Consider the following 19,221-nt stretch of genomic DNA (forward strand, 5'->3'; position numbering starts at 1 on the left):
AATTAATATCTTGTTGCTATGTGGGTGTCACAGCAAAGGCTATGGGCTATTGTTGTGCCACTTGGAAGGCATGAACAAAGTGGTGCCAACATTTGAGGGTTATGTGACCATGTAAACCACAGACGTGATAGAGTATAGGAGAAGAGGTAGTGGAGGAGCCTCGACCTCTACTCGTCCATTGCCACGTGAATTATTGTTAGAGGAACACCCATGTGAGTATCGGTTCCAACCACAGTTGGAATTAGGGCGGTTAGCAACGTTGGCATAGGCAACGACAACATTAGCTTGTTCTAGATGAGCTTCATGGTTGAGCAGATGCCCAAAAATATCATATAGATGCGTAAGATCAACCCTAGTAGTAATGGAATTAACCAATGATTTATAGGAAGAATGAAGTCTAGCTAAGAGGAAAGATAACACCATAGAATCCTCCAGAAGTTTGCCAATGGCAGCCAATGTAGTTTCTAGTGACTTCATCTTTTGAAATTACTCAGAAATTGATACACCATCCTTTTTTATTGTCACGAGTTGAAATCGAATCCGCGTCACACAAGCATGCGAATGTGAGGAAAACATACACTCTAAGGCAACCTAGATGACTCAAGATGTGTCTAATTTGGAATATTTAAGAGCTTCCAAAACTGAGGACACATGCATGCTGAGAATCACTTGATTCTATTGAAACCAACTAGCATAGTTAGGATTTGGTGCTTGGATGATAGGCTCACCGGGAGATGAAGTGCAAATATAAGAGCTAATATAAGGTGGAGGCAAAGATATACTACCATCAACGTAACTAAAGAGATGTTGAACACGTAAAGAGGGATTAATATGTACCGTCCACAGAAGATAAATATCTTTCGTAAGTTTAATGGACAAATAATGGGAGAAGGAAGAAGGAATAGAGATAATTGGAGGATATGGTATGGAAGACATGGTAGTAGAAGAGCTGGATGATGGAGAGGCCATACGATCACAGATGAAAGTCTTTATCTTGCTCTTAATAGCATTAAAGGTTTTTGAATTTAGGAATTCTCCACGTATTAATTAGTGAGGGGATACGTTTCGATTTATAGAATCACTTTACATAGCATCATTATCCTATTAGGATTACACATTAGTATCCTATTAAGATCACCTATAATAATAATAAAAAAAAGTGTATCACATTAGTATCCTATTAAGATCACCTATAATAATAATAAAAAAAAGTGTATCCTATTATTATTAATAAAAGACTTTGGAGTATTCTATTATAATTGTCTAACTCTGTAGTAGTCACAAGCCTTATCATGATTTTATTTTCTTGTGTTGAGAGTTTTGGTTCCACCTGAGTTCTCGTTCAAGGCAACCCCTTCTATACAAGTATCTGAGATATTTTCAAAATTTTAATTTGATTATATTCTTTATTTTTTTTAATTAGATTGTGTGAAGTTATTTAAATGTGATATTTTTTAGTTCTACTTTTGAAATACCTATATATGAAAGAAGACAAAATACTTTAGAGAAAAAAAAAAAAATTGAAATAATGATAATGAACAAATTAACAATAACTTACGGAAAGTACAGGGAGCGTAAATGAAGTGATAATAAAAGGTAGAAGTAATAATGCAAAAATAATTTTTTATTTTTTAATTTCTCTGTTTACTATTTTTTCAGTATTATTGCTCTCTCTTTTTACTTCTATCTTCCTTCATCATTTATCTCTCCTCATCTTTTCATTTCTCTTCTTCAAAAAATAAAGAAGAAATTTGGGTAAACGATCGGAAATAGATTTAAAACCTTCCTATTACGATCATGAAGATAAATTGGGAAACCTAAGGTGGAGAATTTTTAAGTTGGGAAACTTCTCCAAAATCAGTATTGGGTCTTCTTCAAGACAAGTCTCATTTAACTTTAAATGGGCAAGATGTTAGAGCGCTACAAACCTCTTATTTAGATAGAATATATATAGAGAAATGATAGTTACAGTCGTGAGTGCATAAGTATCGTACAATCACTTTGAAAAAGAAAAAAAGTACATAAATACAAGATTACAAAAATAAAAAATAAAAATCTAATAGTAGACTCACTCTTTTTCAAAGCGATTACACGATGCTTGCACACTCGACGACTGTATATAGCATTACTCATATATATAATACAAGTTTATTGAAGAAACAAGTCAGCCCAACAAACTTAATTCCAGAGATCAAACCTCCAAACTCGAGCATTTTTCATCTCATCGATCACCTGCAAATCTCAATTAGAAATCATGTGAAAGGACAAAAATAAAAAGAGTTAGCTACAACACATTCAATAAGTAGCAAAATTCATGACTTTAATCACAAATCATCAATGCAACATCAAAAGATATTGAGATTTTGCAACAAGCTCATATAAGATTATAAATATCAAATTATATCAATATATAAGGATTCATTTAATTTTCCCTTTAAATGAGGTATTTAAAACCAAACGACCATTGGATCAACAAATCATCAAGACATGCAGACCCAAAATAGATTTTAAAACCTTTCTATTACGACCATATATAAACCATAACCTTTTTTATTAGAATAATGATATATATATATATATATACACCTCAACCAACTAATGTGATAACGACGTCCCACCTGATTTTAGTTTCATGAAAACTACAAAAGATACCAAATTAAGACAAGATTAGAGATGCTCTTAAGAAAGAAGTAATTAATTACTTGTACGAAAGACATTGAAATTAGAATATAGTTGCAACTTTCCACTCACATTGAAACTCCGAGGTAGATACAGATGCGGCCCGCAAGTGCTCCATATTTTTTAACACATCATTTGGCACATTAACTTCCTCATGTGTCGACCACAAATCTAGTGTTTGCAAGCACTTCAAATTTCCTAGAGATGGGATACTTGTTACATCAATATACCTTAGAGATAAAAATCTCAAGTGGATGAGACTTTTGATCTCAGAGGAGAAATCAACCACCGCAGGGCCTTCATGATGAGTAGTCATTAATAACTTAAAGACTCTAAGATATTTGAAGTTTCTTAGCATAGACTTATTATCTTTCCAAGGCACAGAGAATGTTAGAAGAGACCTCAGGTGAAAATATTTTTGGGATGTCGATTGAAGTATAAATCCAAGTCTCACGGGATCACTTGATCCACCACTGATAGCAACTCTTTAAACTTCACCAATGGGAGCTTCTATTTCTTCATTGGACTCATCATTAATATTGATGACCTTGAGAAAGTTTTCCAATTTAGCTTTTTCCAAGATCTTTCTATTGATGAAGGCAAATCATCATAACTTAAAGCTAACATCGTGCTTATTCCAAGATCTTTCTATTGATGAAGGTATGATTTAACATTTCTATGCAGTTGTTTCCACTCTGCTAACGTTTGCTTTGCTGCCAAAAGTCCTCCTAGTACAATGACGACCAATGGTAAACCCTTACAATGTCTAACCTTCTCTTTTTCTAAAAATTTCATTTCTTCCTTGATTTTAGAATATGCATTACCAACAACAATGTAAACAATATCATTCCGTCTTGCATTAAAAAAAAAAAAAACAAAGAAAGAAAAGAAATCAACCCTATTTTGAGACTTAAAAGCTTTCAATGTCTAATTATAAAGTAACTAAACCATTGTAAAATATAGACTGAAAGCAGAGTAGGCATTGTTATTGAAAGATTGTCTCTTCCACTTGAGGTCTTCAAAATCTTGACAAGAACTTGATTCATAAGATATTCTTGAATCCTCTCATCAAAAAAATCAAGATAGATATATGTATGTTCTCATACTTATAATAAATACATGCGTAATTTTGGAAAAAAAGAATGTCAAATTTTCATTCAGATTAAAATTCTTTTTCATCTTTTTGTCATTTTTTCAGTGGATTTAAGGTTTTGTAGGGAAATCAACCAATTCTAGCAGCAAGACTGTAAAACTTCTCGATTATTAAGTAGCAAACTAATTTCATTCTTTTAAGAGAGGCTAAAGCTGTAAACGAATATTTTTTTCTCTCTTAATTCCTGTTCAAAACGTTAAGTTAAACGTGGGAAAAAATATTACCTGGACTACTAAACCAGCAATTTTCATATCAAACACTTTTAAAAAATCTAGCGGATGAGAATTAGATATTGTTTATATACCTTCTGGTCTCCATGATATTGCTAAATTTTGAACCAATTCCCAGCTGTTTTCATCATTTAGAAATGGTAATTTGTGATGGGGGCCCCTTGGATCTACTTGCAAAGCCAAGTCTTCATTACGAGAGGTAAGCAATATTCTGCTGTTTGTATCATTCATTGGGAAGGCAGCACATAAACTGTTCCAATCCTCAACTTTCCATATATCATCTAGAACCACCAAACATTTCTTTCAGCGTAGAGTTTCACAAAGTTCCTTAGCAAGCTCTGCATCTCTCATTTTTCGAATATTTTTTTCTCTCCGTCAGATGGAGAGCTAAGATCTATCACGACTCCTTCCCAAACATCTCTCTTTTTACATTGTTGAGAGATACTCCTTCCAAGCACCATCTCTCTTTTTACGACTCTGTGCTTGTATTTGACCTCCTGTCAAACATGCCACCACTTTTTTCAGGTTATCGTTAAATTGGAGGATAACTTGAAAAAAGTGGTGGCATATTTGACAGAAGAGGTGAAATACAAGTACAGAGTCAATTTTGAGGGCATACCTCTCAATAATATCTTCGGCATCATAAGCAACATTTCTGATATCTGCAACCCACTTGCGTACACTATCTCTTTCATTTTGCCTCCCATCTGCATCTTTTAGGAGACTTCGGATTAGTTTGAGCTCATCTTGTAGCTGTTCAACTTGGTCACTCACCCCATGCAAGGATATTGCTTTTTGTATGAGCAAATCACCAACTCTTCCCACCACAACAGAGACAATTTCCTCCGCCATTTCTCTTCACGTAAAAGAGGGGATGGATGGGATCGAACTTTGATTGTAACTTGGCTCAGATTTTGCAAGAAACTATTATGTTGGTGTTGGTGGTTTAATGGGAAAAGAAGCAGGAGAGAGTAGGTTCGACACCAAAACCGCGTGAAAGATTGGCCCGAAGCGAGTCAGCAGGTATGGGTCCCTCGAAAATTTGTAAAAAGTCAACATTTTTAAACTGCTTTGAACTGCGTGCACTTTATTTTTAAACTACTTTAAAGATTTAAATACAATCAGATAAAAATTTTATATTTTATTTTAATATTTAAAATATTATATTTTAATATTATTATTATTTTAAAATTTTAAAAAATTGAATTAAGATTTAAAAAAATTAAATTATTTATTATATTTTATATAAAAATTTAAAAAATATATAATAATAAAATAAAATGAGACAAAAATGTTGTATTTCATTCCACCCAAACCTGCAATTTTAAAGCAGAAACTGCTTTGAACATCAAAAGCAATCGGATCTCAGTGCAGTTCAAAGGTCAGATTATTGACCGAGTCCACACTGACAAAATTCAAATGTCAGCTGGGGCTTCAGATCTGAATCGGTCAAATTCAGATTCAGATTTGACCGAGTCCACACATACTACAGCTTCACTGGGGGGCCCCCGCTGCGAGCTGCCGCTTGAGCATGTGTTTTTTTATGTATTTTTTTTAAAGTTATTTTTTATATAGTTATTTTTAATATTTTTAAAAAATAAAATAAATTTAAAACAATATCAAAATTACTTTCTTAATTAAAAAAACCTATATAAAAAAAAATTAATAAAAACACATATTGAAGCTCCATCGGGAGCTCTAGTATTATTCAGAATATTACTGAACCCACAAACCCGCGTCTGTGGGTTTGTAATTGAGTATTATTCAGAATATTATTCCCTTATTTGCCTTTTGTCTTTTTTCTTTTGCTTCCAGGTTTGGCGCGGAAGTGGGACAAACGTTACAGATGAACAGTACTGTTTAATGGTAGGATTCAATTCTTTTATAACTTTTTATAAATATATTTAAAATTACGTTTAAATGTTAAATTGAGATCAATTGAATTAATTTTTTTATAAATAAAAATAAATTTAGTAGTAGAAAAAATTATGTAGAGTCCATCTAAACTAAATTAAAGTATATTTAAATGTTAATATGAGTTTAGTATATTTTATGAAAAATTGAAAAATAGTATATGTCTCATGTGTTAGAAGATTTTGAGTTGAGATGAATTTAATAATTTAATAATTGAGTATTTGGATGTTAGATCAGTTTAAAATTAGACTGAACTCAACTAAACTCAGTTGAATTTAGGAATCAAATGCAGCCTAAGACTCATCTTAACATCTAAACTTTTAAATGGATCCCACAAAACTCAATTAACTATCTCAATTCACTATTATTCATAAAAAAAAAAAAAAAAAAAAAAAAACTTAACTCAACACAACCTTCAAAACCAAATTTTTAAATATGTAACCCGCATTATGCATTATTTTTTCTAACTTAAAAATTGCTTATATTTTTTTAAAAAAAAAAAGCAAAATTGACTCTGTACTATGACGGAGGGGAAAGTTCAATGAAACTCCCTCTCATTCCTCATTAATTATTTTTTAGGGCCTTCATCCATGTGATGTAATTTTTTTTATTCATTTTCTTCGAAAAAAGAATTAAAGTACATAGCTAGTTAGGAGAAATCAGATGTTATTATTCCAACACGATGCATATATGTTCTACGTTTTGAAGTAATCGGCCTTCAAGAGTTTTGTTCACAAAAACTTTCTAGGCCGTTTGAATAATCAAAATATTTCATCTTATCTTATTTTATTTTATAATTATTATAATTTTTTTAAATTTTCACACAAAATATAATAAACAATTTAACTTTTTTAAATCTCAAAATAATAATAATATTTTATTTAACTTTTATATTTTGTTTCAACTCACTGTCCAAATGGTATCTTCATGTAAGGGGCAAAGAACCTTGGCATGTGTGGATAGCAAGTTTATGATTACATATCATAGTTAAAATTAAAGAGACTTGAGAATTAATTAAGATCGGTTAAAAGTTATGAATAATATTAGTCCATCATGATAACCATAGAATTATTATTCTCAATATGAATTCATAAACATTTATCTAGGCTTGTTTAAAAAAACACTATGGCCCGACCTTGCCTGATAAACCGTTATCCCACCCGTTAAATGCGGGTTAACTAAACAACAAGTTCCAACCTGCTATTTAACAGGCAAAAGAGCAGCTCATCGCTTATCTCCATTCCAAACCCTAGACGGCTCTCTCTCCCTACCTTCTCGATCATGCCTGTAGGAAATCAAGTTTCTCCCTCTCTTCTCTTGATCACTGCCACTCCTTTCAACTACAAAGACGACGTCGAGATAACCTCTCAAACGCAACAAAGCAATTGCGGCCTTGAAGCTTTCTTACAAGTGCACCATCTGCAATAGTCTTCCCTTCGTACCAAGCCCTTAGCGGCCATAAGGTCAGCCACCGTAAGTCCTCCGTAGCCGCCACAGCCACAATCACCGCCAACAAAAACAACCACCTGTCAACTTCCTTGTCCTCCAGAACCGCTGTCAGCACGAGTGGCAAGACCCACGAGTGCTCCATCTGCCACAAGCCCTTTCCCACGGGCCAGGCCTTGGGCGGCCATAAGTGCTGCCACTATGACTGTGGCAATAGCCATAGCAACACCAACACCAACGTCAACAACAGTGTAACCTTCTCTGAAGGAGGTGGCTCCAGCCTTTGCCAGAGCTACCATGGCTTCGACTTGAACCTATATTTATTCTCATTTATTTTCATAACTATTTTCATCTCATCTAATCATCATAATTTTTTTAAATTTTTACATAAAATAAAATAAATAATTTAATTTTTTTAAATTTTTAAATAAAAATAATATTAAAAAATATATTCTAATAATATTTTATTTAAATTTTTATTTTTATCTCAATTCATTTCATTTTATATGCAAAAATAAGCGATTCATCTAATGATTCCTATATGTGTTGGCTCATGTTAGCGTGGCTGAGAGATATTGGAAAGAAAAATGGAAAAGAAAGAAAGTGAAATGGGAGAAAGAAAAGTAGATTCCGTTTATGACGTTTATTTTTGTCTCGGCTTGAATGTCTTCTTCCTTTATTTTTCTCTATACCCTATGATTATTGTGATTCTTTGAGGACCCCAGTCCACGTACGTGATACGTACACATCAACCAGTGTGCATATCTTCTTTCGTTTTTATTATGGCCCATCCAATTTAGAGATATACATATAATTTAATACGTATATATAATAGATTTTTTTTATAACAATAATTCTATTAATCAGCAAAAAAAACATTACAAACTTTGTTTATCAACCCAAACAACAGAACTAATAAACTCAGAAAAAAATCTTTCCCACACATTTATATCATCAATATTCCAAGCAAACTTTGCCAGTTTTTCCTACTTTCTGTTGCTATGTTTATTTTTCTTTTACTCTGCTTCTCAACATGGTATCGAGAGCCATTCAACTCAGCTAGTCTTCCCAATCCATGCCAATTCCTCTCCCTCTCCCTCTCCCCCTCCTTCTCCCTCTCCCTCTCCCTCTCCCTCTCCATCTATTCCTTCCTCCTTCTCTCACATCATTTCAACAAAACTCACCACAGAGAATTACCTCCTTTAGAAAGTCCAAATCTCAGCGTATCTGTGTGGTCAAGATCTATACGGTTATGTTAATGGCACCTTACCAAAACCTCGAGCATTCCAAATCAATGACCCTAATCAACCCTACAAACCCAACCTTGCCTTCTCTCTTTGGAGACGCACAGACCAAATGGTCCTCAGTGTGCTATTCTCCTCCCTTTCAGACTCTATCTTGGGTCATGTCCTCTCCTCCGCTACTGCCCGAGATCTTTGGAACTCAGTAGCCTCAATGTTCTCCTCTCACTCTCAAGCTAAAGAATTCCAAATCAGGTTCTAACTTACAAATCTATCTAGAGGTGACCAATCCATTACGGATTAATTTTGCAAAGTGCGTTTACTTGTCGACTCTCTTGCTGCTACTGGCAATACCATATCTGAGAAGGAGCTTGTTTCCTACCTCAATGGTTTAGGCTCTGCCTATGAATCCTTTATCACTTCTATCACCACAAGAGCTGAACCATTGACCTCTCATGAACTATACCAACTCCTTCTAATACATGAAAGTCGACTCTCTCATAATGCCAAAAACAGCATAGCTTCACTTGATTTTTCTGCCAACTTCAGCACAGCAAATTCTTATCGTGGTCGTAGTCATTTCAGAAATGGTAGGCAAGGTCGTGGTCGAGGCAGAATATCAAACAATAGTCGTGGTGGACATATTTTTCAAACCAACAATGGCATCCAACAACACAACATGCAGAGGCCTACCTGTCAAGTCTGCAACAAGTATGGACATGTTGCTCTCCAATGCCAAAACAGGTTTAATCATTCCAATCAGTATGATTCTCCAAACAATTTCTCTACACATTCCTCTGCTCAAAATGATATTTCTGCTAATTACACAGCTCCGAGTTCAACATCAGACAACATTTGGTATCCTGATTCCGCGGCTACGCACCATATCACCAACGATTTGGCCAACTTAAACATGTCCTCAGAACCGTACACTAGTGGTGAAACAATTCGAGTTGGAAACGACACTGGTCTTCCTATTCATAACCATGGTGACACCTCTCTTTCCATTGACTCTTCTCCTTTTCTTCTTCGTAATCTACTGCACGTACCTTCCATAACCAAAAATCTCATATTTGTGCTTCGATTTTGTATTGACAATCATTGTTTATTCGAATTTCACTCACTCATCCCATTTTTCTGTGAAGGACTCAATGACCAAGAAAATCCTCCTCACCGGTCCAACCTGTGACGGACTCTACGTGTTTCCAGCTACCAGAGCTTCCTTTCCCACCGTCAATGTCAGCGAGAAAATCTCCCTTGCTCAATGGCACAGACGGATGGGCCACCCTTCCTTAGCTCTTGTCACTCGCATCCTGCAAAATCAATGCTTGTCCGTTTGTCCCACTAAAGATGTCTTCAAATGTCCCGTGTGTCTGTTGGCCAAATCTCATCAGCTGCCATTTTCTTCTAGTCAGGCCCTTTACAATAAGCCTTTAGCTTTGATTTGTTCTGATATTTGGGGCCTAGCCCCTTATGCATCTCGGTTGGGCTTCAAATACTACATCTCCTTTGTAGATCATTTTACTAGATACACATGGTTGTTTTCATCAAATTCAAATCGGATGCAGTTCATATAGTCTCTAAATTTTTTCCATTTGTTGAAAGATGATTTAATACCAAGTTAATTAATCCTCAAACTGATGGAGATGATGAATTCAAACCCATCACCTCTTTGTGTCAAAAACTTGGAATTAATCATCGTATTTCATGTCCTCACACTCATCAACAAAATGTACTTGTAGAAAGAAAACATCCTCATATAGTTGAAACTGGGCTTGCCCTTCTAGCCCAAGCATCACTTCCCTTCACATATTGGGCCGATGCTTTTGAAACTATTGTCTACCTTATAAACAGGCTTCCCACTTCAACTCTTCAAAATCAGTCTCCATTTTTCAAAATTTACAAAAATGACCCTGATTATAATTTCTTAAAAGTTTTTGGTTGTCAATGCTGGCCCAATCTAAGGCCATATCTCTCTCATAAATTCAACTTTCATTCCATATACTGTTTATTTCTGGGCTACAGTGCAACACACAAAGGCTACAAATGTTTAGATCTTGCCAACAATAGAATGTACATCTCACGAGATGTTACATTTCATGAGTCTTCATTCTCCTTTTCTCAGATAAAGCCCACCCACCCATCTCTCCCTTCCTCCCAATCTCACACTTCGCTTCCGTTTTTTAACACATCCATTTTAGGCCCACATCCAAATTCCTCCCAACCCAATCCAAACTACTTCCTCAATGTCTTCATCAACCTCCCACACGCCAGATTCATCAAACCCCTTACCCACATCCAGTCCTCCCACGTCGTCAACAATCCTCATCCCGCCCAGGTACCCCATCATCACTAGAGCTCAAACTCACTCTTCCCGTCCCAAAGTTTTCACTGATGGAACCGTGCTCTACCTTTCTCGACAATGTCTCACTACCAGTGCCTTGGTTCCCGATGACCCATCAAGCTATTTAGTAGCTTCCAAGTTCTCATATTGGCGTCAAGCAATGGAAACAGAGTATGCTGCCTTGCTCAAAAACAATACCTAGATTTTGGTTCCTCCCCCTCCAAATTCCAACATTCTTTGTTGTCGATGGGTTTTAGAACCAAAACAAATGCCGATGGCTCTTTTCAAAGGAGAAAAGCCAGATTAGTTGCCAAAGGCTTTCATCAACAGCCTGGCATAGACTATCAAGAGACCTTCAGCCCAATAGATAAGCCAACAATAATTCGGCTTATCCTTTCCATTGTTGTCTCTCATGGCTGTTCACTGCGTCAGCTAGACATTGAAAATGCTTTCCTACATGGTACACTCATTGATGAAGTTTTCAGGCAGCAGCCTCAAGGATTTGTAAGTTCAACTTATCCCAACTATGTGTGCAAACTCACAAAGGCTATCTACGGACTCAGAAAAGCACCAAGGGCTTGGTTTGCTCAGCTCAGCTCAGCTCGTGGTTAACTGAGTATGGTTTCTTGGCCTCTAAAGCCGATCCCTCTCTTTTTATTTTCAATCATGGTGCTATCTGTATGTTTTTACTTGTGTACGTAGATGACATAATCATCACTACCTCACAGTCCTCTGCCATCAATACTTTGATCCATGATATGAGTCTAGCCTTTCCAGTGCATGACCTCGGCAAACTCTCATTTTTCCTTGGACTCGAAATCGACTATACTCCTGGTGGTCTACTACTTTCTCAAAGGAAATATATCAAACAACTTCTCACACACAGCAACATGCTGCAATCCAAGCCCGTGACCTCTTCAATGGCTTCTTCTATCAAACTCTCAAAGTTTGACTCTCCTGATTTTGATGACCCGACCTTATATCGTAGCTTAGTTGGTGGCCTTCAATATTTGTTACTAACCAGACCTGATATAGCCTTTGCAGTGAATAAAATTTGTCAGTTCATACACACACCCAAACTCACTCATTGGACTGCTCTGAAAAGAATCCTGAGGTATCTCAAAGGTACCTTAAATCAAGGTCTCCTTTCTGCATCTCCCTCTAGCTTTACACTTCAAGCATACTCAGATGCAGATAGGGGAGGTTGCCCCGACGACAGGAGATCCACTGGAGGTTTCTGTATTTTTCTTGGCAAGCATCTCATATCTTAGAGCTCCAAGAAACAGAAGATTGTTGCAAGGTCTTCCACTGAAGCTGAGTACAAGTCCTTAGCATCCACCGCAACAGAGTTACTTTGGCTTCAGACCCTTATTCGAGAACTTGGGTTAACCTTGCATCAAGCACCAACACTTTAGTGCGATAACCTTGGAGCTACCTACTTATGTGCTTATCCTATTTATCATTCCAAAACAAAGCACATGGATATAGATTATCACTTTGTTTGTGATAGAGTTGCAATCAACACTCTCAAGATTGACTTTTGCAACTCAAAAGAGCAAATAGCCGATGTTTTGACCAAGCCAATTGTAGCAGAAAAATTCCACAGCTTTAAATCTCGTCTCAAACTGGTTGACACCCCCTTGGACTCGAGGGGGCATATTAACATATATACATCCAGTATAAATAATGTTACACGGCATAAAAGTACACACAGCACAACAGCTACTGCAGAGCCACAACGGATTGTAAACCATACACTGCAAAACAGATTCCCTCGCACTGCAGAATAGATGGTTGGTCTCTGTTGTGATATAACAAACTTTATTCTTTCATTCTTTTGTAAAAGTCTATATATAGACCACTGTGTACTGTTATCAATTATCAAAGGAAGTTTTTCCTACTTTTCGTTGCTGTGTTTATTTTTCTTTTACTCTGCTTCTCAACACAAGCAATTTTGCCTGCACATGGTCGATACAAGTTCATCTCAAAAAGACTGATGGCGCAGCAGGAGAGCTACGCAAATGAAGGAAATTTTCAGTTAATACTTTTACTGAGGATGCACGCCCGTCGATAGAAAATGTTTTTTCCACCAAATGTTCTAGTGGGAAATACTAATACCTACCAGAATCTCTTGCAGTAATTGATCCGATTTCCATGAGCATAAATGAAAGTAAGCGTGCTTTTGCAGCAAGCTTAATAGGCTTTTGCTGCATGATCTGTCGTGGGAACACCTATGTATTTCCCACGAATTAAACCTCTTGTGGGAAATAATACTTTCGACGTATATGCCACAAGCCATTCCCGAACGAAATTTGTGGGAATATGGTTTTTCCCACAAAAAGAATGATTTTTGCCACCAAACTCATTCTTGAGAAAACACGGTATTTCTTGTAGCGGCACCGTGCAAAGATTTGTGGGTTGGGTCAGGAGATTTGTGGATTTGTGAAGGAGAACAGAGACGAAAATTCTGTTGACTAGGCCTTTCAATTCCTACGGTTTATACATGAAAAATGCTTTTAACAATTCCTTCACAAAAAGTTGTAATCGCTCTCGGCCACTGAAACTCCAACTAACCAACCACGGCCAGATGCCAATCTTCATTGAAAGAAAAAAAATATTTTTATTTTTCTATTTTAAAAAATGTTAAAATAAAATTGAGTAAAAATTCGACTAAAAAAATAAAACTCACACGATTCAAACATCAGAATTTAAAATAAATTGAATTCCCAACTCCAACGAACATACCTAATTTCAGTACGAACATATATAGTTTTCAGTATAAGTTGACTCTCTTATTACAAATATATAAATATTCTCAAGCCTAAAGTATCATAATTTACACCATCAAAGTTTAAAATAAATGTAATTTTCAATTAAGCACCCACATGACATGATATCATGATCATGTTAGAGCGCTACAAACCTCTTATTTAGATAGAATATATATGATACGAGTTTATTGAAGAAAAAAGTCAGCCCAGCAAACTTAATTCCAGAGATCAAGACCTCCAAACTCGAGCATTTTTCATCTCATCCATCACCTGCAAATCTCAATTAGAACATGTAATTATATCAAATTATAATTTTCCCTATAAATGAGGTACTTAAAAGCAAACGACCATTGGATCAACAAATTATCAGGACATGCAGACCCAAAATAGATTTTAAAACCTTTCTATTACAACTCATGATGGAACGTCGTCCCAACAGATTTTAGTTCCATGAAAACTGATTTCAAATTTTGCAAGTATTTATACATAATCAAATCAAGATATTTTCATTACAGATATGTAGAGCTGCAAAAGATACCAAATTAAGACAAGGTTAGAGATGCTCTTAAGAAAGAAGTAATTAATTAAATGTACGAAAGAAATTGAAATTAGAATATAGCATGCTTTGCGATCAAGATTTTGAAAAATTTATGTACATGAAGTCTCCGCTATAATAATATATATGGAAAAATGCTAGGGAGCCCGTTTTGGGCTCCCTTTTTTTTGCCCGATTGGGTTTTTTTTTTTTTTTTGGTTTTTTTTTTTCACATCATTTTTTAATACTTTTAAATATTTTTAAAAAAAGAAAAAAATTAACAATATTATTAAACAATATTTTCTTAATCACTAAGTCAAAAAACTAAAAAACAAATAAAAAACCCAATGGGCAAAAAAAAAAAAAAAGGGGAGCCCAAAACGGGCTCCCTAGCATCACTCATATATATGTATACTGCTATATAGATTACTTTGGTTTTAGCATTAATATTACCTTTGAGTAAAATCTTTAATCCTGTCCTCCTTCGCCAACGTGTCGGATTTTGTAGAAATCCTGTCCTCCTTCGTCAAGTCTATTTGCGAATGACATGGGCATGTTTATGATTTCCAATTTTTGCAGAGTAGTGACAAACTGAAGTCCATCTGGAACCATCCTGAGAGAGTGGCAACGTTTAATCTTCAAATGGCAGAGGCTGGGCAAGGATCCTTCCTCCACCTCCCACTCCTCTAAGTTATTTAAATCATCAAGGATGAGGGATTGAAGTTGAGGAAATCCTCTTACAGAACAAATCATCTTCTTCCCTGTGTACGCATGAGACGCAAGGTGCAGAATCTTTAAGTTAGGTAACTTCTCCAAAGTTGACATTGGGTCTTCCTCAAGACCAGTCTCATTTAACTTTAACTCGACAAGATGTGGAGAAATTTTGTCACGTTCTGGCAATTTCTCTATTTTCTTAAGGATTCGTAGCTGATATATGTGAGGACAACTCATTACCACTGATGTTATATCCACTCTCTTATCCGTACTATTTTGACTGATCTTAAGAACATGAAGACAATTGAATGTGAAATTTGAAGGCATTAAGTTCTTTCCAAACTTGTCAAATCCAGTCGTTGGATCTTTAACATCACATATAAAAACAGGATTAATATTCACAAGTGTTTGCAGCTTACTAACATTAGGTAGTTGCAACTTCCCACTGACTTTGGATAACCGAGGTAGATACAGATGCCGCAAGTGCTCCATATTTCTGAACACTTTATTTGGCACATTAACTTCGTGATAATATAGCGACCGCAAATCTAGTGTTTCCAAGCACTTCAAATTTCCCAGAGATGGGATACTTGTTACACCAGTTTTCCTTAGAGATAAGAATCTCAAGTGGATGAGACTTTTGATCTCGGGGGCCGGGAAATCCACCATCACAGCGCCTTTGCGATTCATTAAAAAATTCAATACTCTAAGATATTTAATGTTCCTTAGCATAGACTTCTGATCTTCCAAATCCACAGGGAATGTTAGAAGAGACCTTAGGTGAAAATGTTTTTGGGATCTTGATACTGTAACGAGATTTGATCCACCACTGATAGCAACTCTTCTAACTTTACCAATGGGAGCTTCTATTTCTTCATTGGACTCATCATTAATATTGATGACATTGAGAAAGTTTTCCAATTTAGCTTTTTCCACACAAAAGTCTCGCATAAGATCATGGAGACGACAAGTTTTGATCCCTGCAACTGAACTCTTTTGTCCTACTTGTACCATACACCTTTGAACTAGCTCCTCTAAATATCGTTCTCCAACATCCTCCAGTGTTTCCTTGTTACTTCCAGTTTGAAGTATAAGACCTTCGGCCATCCACATTTGAATTAACTCCTTAGTCCGTATCTCAAAATCCTCTGGGAAATGGCCTAAATATAAGAAGCACAATTTCAGGTGTGAAGGCAAATCATCATAACTTAAAGCTAACACCGTGTTTATTCCAAGATCTTTCTGTTGATGAAGGTATGATTTAACATTTCTATGCACTTGTTTCCACTCTTTTAACGTCTGCTTTGTTGCCAAAAGTCCTCCTAATACAATGACGGCCAATGGTAAACCCTTACAATATGTAACCATCTCTTTTCCTAAACAGCTCATATCTTCCTTGATTTTAGAATCTGCATAGCCAACAACAATGTAAACAATATCATTCCGTCTTGCATTGAAAGCTTTCAATATCTAATTATAAAGTCACTAAACCATAGAAAAGCATGGACTAAAAGCAGAGTATGCATTGTTATTGAAAGATTGTCCGTCCTGATCCATTCAATACTTGCGTTGTTATATGGTTTTTACTTTCAGCCAATTTAATCTTGTCTTATATTGAAAACAATATCCCTTGAGTTTTTATATAAATATTGTAGGACCTAATTCATATTTATGTCTCTTCCACTTGAGGTCCTCAAAATCTTGACAAAAACTTGATTCATGGGATATTCTTGAATCCTCTCATATAGTCGTGGAATGCGCAAATGCTGTACAGTCATTTTGAAAAAAAGTGGGATTTACTATTAAAAAATTAATTTCTTTTTCTGTAGGTTTCATATTTATTCACTTTTTTCAAAGCGACTATACGGCGCTTGCACACTCACGACTACAAGTATATTTAAAAAAAAAAAAATGTCAAGTTTTCATTCAGACTAACGAATTTTTTCATCTTTTGGTCATTTTTTTAGAGGATTTAAGGTTCAGTAATGAAATCAACCAATTCTAACGGAAAGACTGCAAAACTTCTCGATCATTAAGTAGCAAACTAATTTCATTCTTTTAAGAGAGGCTAAAGCTGTAAACGAATATTTTTTTCTCTCTTAATTCCTGTTCAAAACGTTAAGTTAACTAACGTGGGAAAAAATATTACCTCAACTACTAAACCAGAAATCTTTTTATATCAAACACTTTTAAAAAATCTAGCGGATGAGAATTAGATATTGTTTATATACCTTCTGATCTCCATGATATTGCTAAATTTTGAAGCAATTCCCAGCTGTTTTCATAATTTAGAAATGGTAATTTGTGAAGGGGGCCCCTTGGATCTACTTGCAAAGCCAAGTCTTCATTACGAGAGGTAAGCAATATTCTGCTGTTTGTATCATTCATTGGGAAGGCAGCACATAAACTGTTCCAATCCTCAACTTTCCAGATATCATCTAGAACCACCAAACATTTCTTTTGGCGCTGAACTTCACAAAGTTTCTCAGCAAGCTCTTCATCTCTCAGGCTTCGAATTTCATCTCTCTGCTCTTTAGATGGAGAGATAAGACCGATCATAACTCCTTCCCAAACATCTCTTCTTTGACATTGTTGAGAGATACATGCCCAGGCTCGACAATTGAAGTGACTCTTGACTTCTTGGTGATGGTAAACCTTTCTAGCAAGAGTAGTCTTTCCAAGACCACCCATACCACATATAGAAACGACTCTGTACTTGTATTTGACCTCTCCTGTCAAACATGCCACCACTTCCTTGAGGTTATCCTCCAATCCAACAACAACATGATCATATTCAACATGTGCATAAGTTTGCCTTTGCTCTCTTATCTTCTCACTCAAAGAACTCGGGCCTCCACCTTCCATCGAATCAAATTTTATGCCATAATTTTGTAAACGTGAGTTCAATGTAGAAATTCTCTTTGTTATTTTACCAATCTCTGAGCTAGTTTGAGAAATAGCTTTTGCTTCTCCCAAGAAGCAGACAAACCTCTTGAGGACATTCTGTATACCTCTTCCCTTTCTGGAGCCAACTTCGAGGACATACCTCTCAATAATATCTTCGGCGTCATAAGCAACATCTCTGATATCTGCAACCCACCGGCGTACACTATCTCTTTCATTTTGCCTCGCATCTGCATCTTTTAGGAGACTTTGGATCAGTTTGAGCTCATCCTGTAGCAGTTCAACTTGGTTACTCACCCCGTGCAAGGATATTGCTTTTTGTATGAGCAAATCACCAAGCCTTTCCACCACAATAGAGACGATAGCATCTACCATTTTCCTTCACGTAAAAGAGGGGATGGATGGGATCGAACTTTGATTGTAACTTTGGCTCAGATTTTGCAAGAAAGAAGTGTGGAAAGAGTAGGGTCGACACCAAAACCGCGTGAAACGCGTAGTACCCTTTATAACATCTTCTCTAACTTTTATTGGCCCATGCTCGAAGCAATTCAGAAGAAAAAGGAGAGGGTATGGGTCCCTCGAAAATTTGCAAAAGGAGAGGGTATGAGTGCACTTTATTTTCAGGGCAGGTTTGGAGTAAAAGATAAAATATAAAATTTTTATCACATCTTATTTTATTATTATATATTTTTTAAATTTTTATATAAAATATAATAAATAATTTAACTTTTTTAAATCTCAATACATATTTTTTAAATCTCAAAATAATAATAATATTAAAATATAATATTTTAAATTTTAAAATAAAATACAAAATTTTAAAATAAAATAATTTATTTCCCTCGAGTCCCTCCTAAACCTGCCCTTAAACTGCTTTACATTCAAAAGCATATTTCGGTCTCGTTTGGATGCACAACTCGCCGAGTGCATTCATTTTTAAATTGCTTTAAAAGCATTCGGATCTGAGTGCAGTAGTGAGATTATTGGCTGGCCCTACATCTGACAAAGTTAAGTTTCGGAATAGAGCATTGCTACGCATCCTGATGAATAAACATCTCGTATTTCACTTTTTTATTTATTTTTATTTATTTTATATATTTTTTTTAAATGTTTATACCAAGACAGCGGAAATGGAGATTCTGTAAAAGAAAAGAAGGAAGGAGAATATGGAATAAAGCAAAGCAGATAAATATGCACAATTAAAGATAGGCGGTTGAACCGACCATATGCATGTATGCGATGCAAAATAGAGAAATGGAAACAGGTAATATGAAAATAAACATATTCATA

At 35.6% G+C, this 19,221-nt stretch overlaps 2 protein-coding genes across 2 annotated transcripts; both read right to left on the reverse strand.

The window, feature by feature from the left end:
* Positions 1-3,166: 3,166 nt before the first annotated feature.
* On the reverse strand, positions 3,167-4,914 carry LOC108991248 (putative disease resistance protein At1g50180). Its single transcript, XM_018965426.1, has 2 exons — positions 4,682-4,914; positions 3,167-3,266 (listed from the first exon to the last, which is right to left on the reverse strand). The coding sequence occupies exons 1-2, from the start codon at positions 4,912-4,914 to the stop codon at positions 3,167-3,169; spliced, it is 333 nt and encodes a 110-aa protein (XP_018820971.1).
* An 8,825-nt stretch (positions 4,915-13,739) lies between these two features.
* LOC108991254 (putative disease resistance protein At1g50180) lies at positions 13,740-18,398 on the reverse strand. The gene is made up of 3 exons (XM_018965429.2): positions 17,259-18,398; positions 14,767-16,436; positions 13,740-14,048 (listed from the first exon to the last, which is right to left on the reverse strand). The coding sequence occupies exons 1-2, from the start codon at positions 18,304-18,306 to the stop codon at positions 14,782-14,784; spliced, it is 2,703 nt and encodes a 900-aa protein (XP_018820974.1). The 5' UTR covers positions 18,307-18,398; the 3' UTR covers positions 13,740-14,048; positions 14,767-14,781.
* Between the last annotated feature and the right edge of the window lie 823 nt (positions 18,399-19,221).

This window comes from Juglans regia, chromosome 7 (assembly GCF_001411555.2).
Source record: "Juglans regia cultivar Chandler chromosome 7, Walnut 2.0, whole genome shotgun sequence".
Lineage (NCBI taxonomy): Eukaryota > Viridiplantae > Streptophyta > Magnoliopsida > Fagales > Juglandaceae > Juglans > Juglans regia.

Excerpts from the sequence above, each read along its gene's own strand:
- LOC108991254 (XM_018965429.2), bottom strand. The coding sequence starts at position 18,306 with ATGGTAGATGCTATCGTCTCTATTGTGGTGGAAAGGCTTGGTGATTTG. Across the intron at positions 16,437-17,258 it reads AATATCATGGAGATCAGAAG|ATTCTAAAATCAAGGAAGAT; the intron begins GTATATAAACAA and ends TTGGCTATGCAG.
- LOC108991248 (XM_018965426.1), bottom strand. The coding sequence starts at position 4,914 with ATGGCGGAGGAAATTGTCTCTGTTGTGGTGGGAAGAGTTGGTGATTTG. Across the intron at positions 3,267-4,681 it reads GCCGAAGATATTATTGAGAG|AAAGATCTTGGAAAAAGCTA; the intron begins GTATGCCCTCAA and ends CTTCATCAATAG.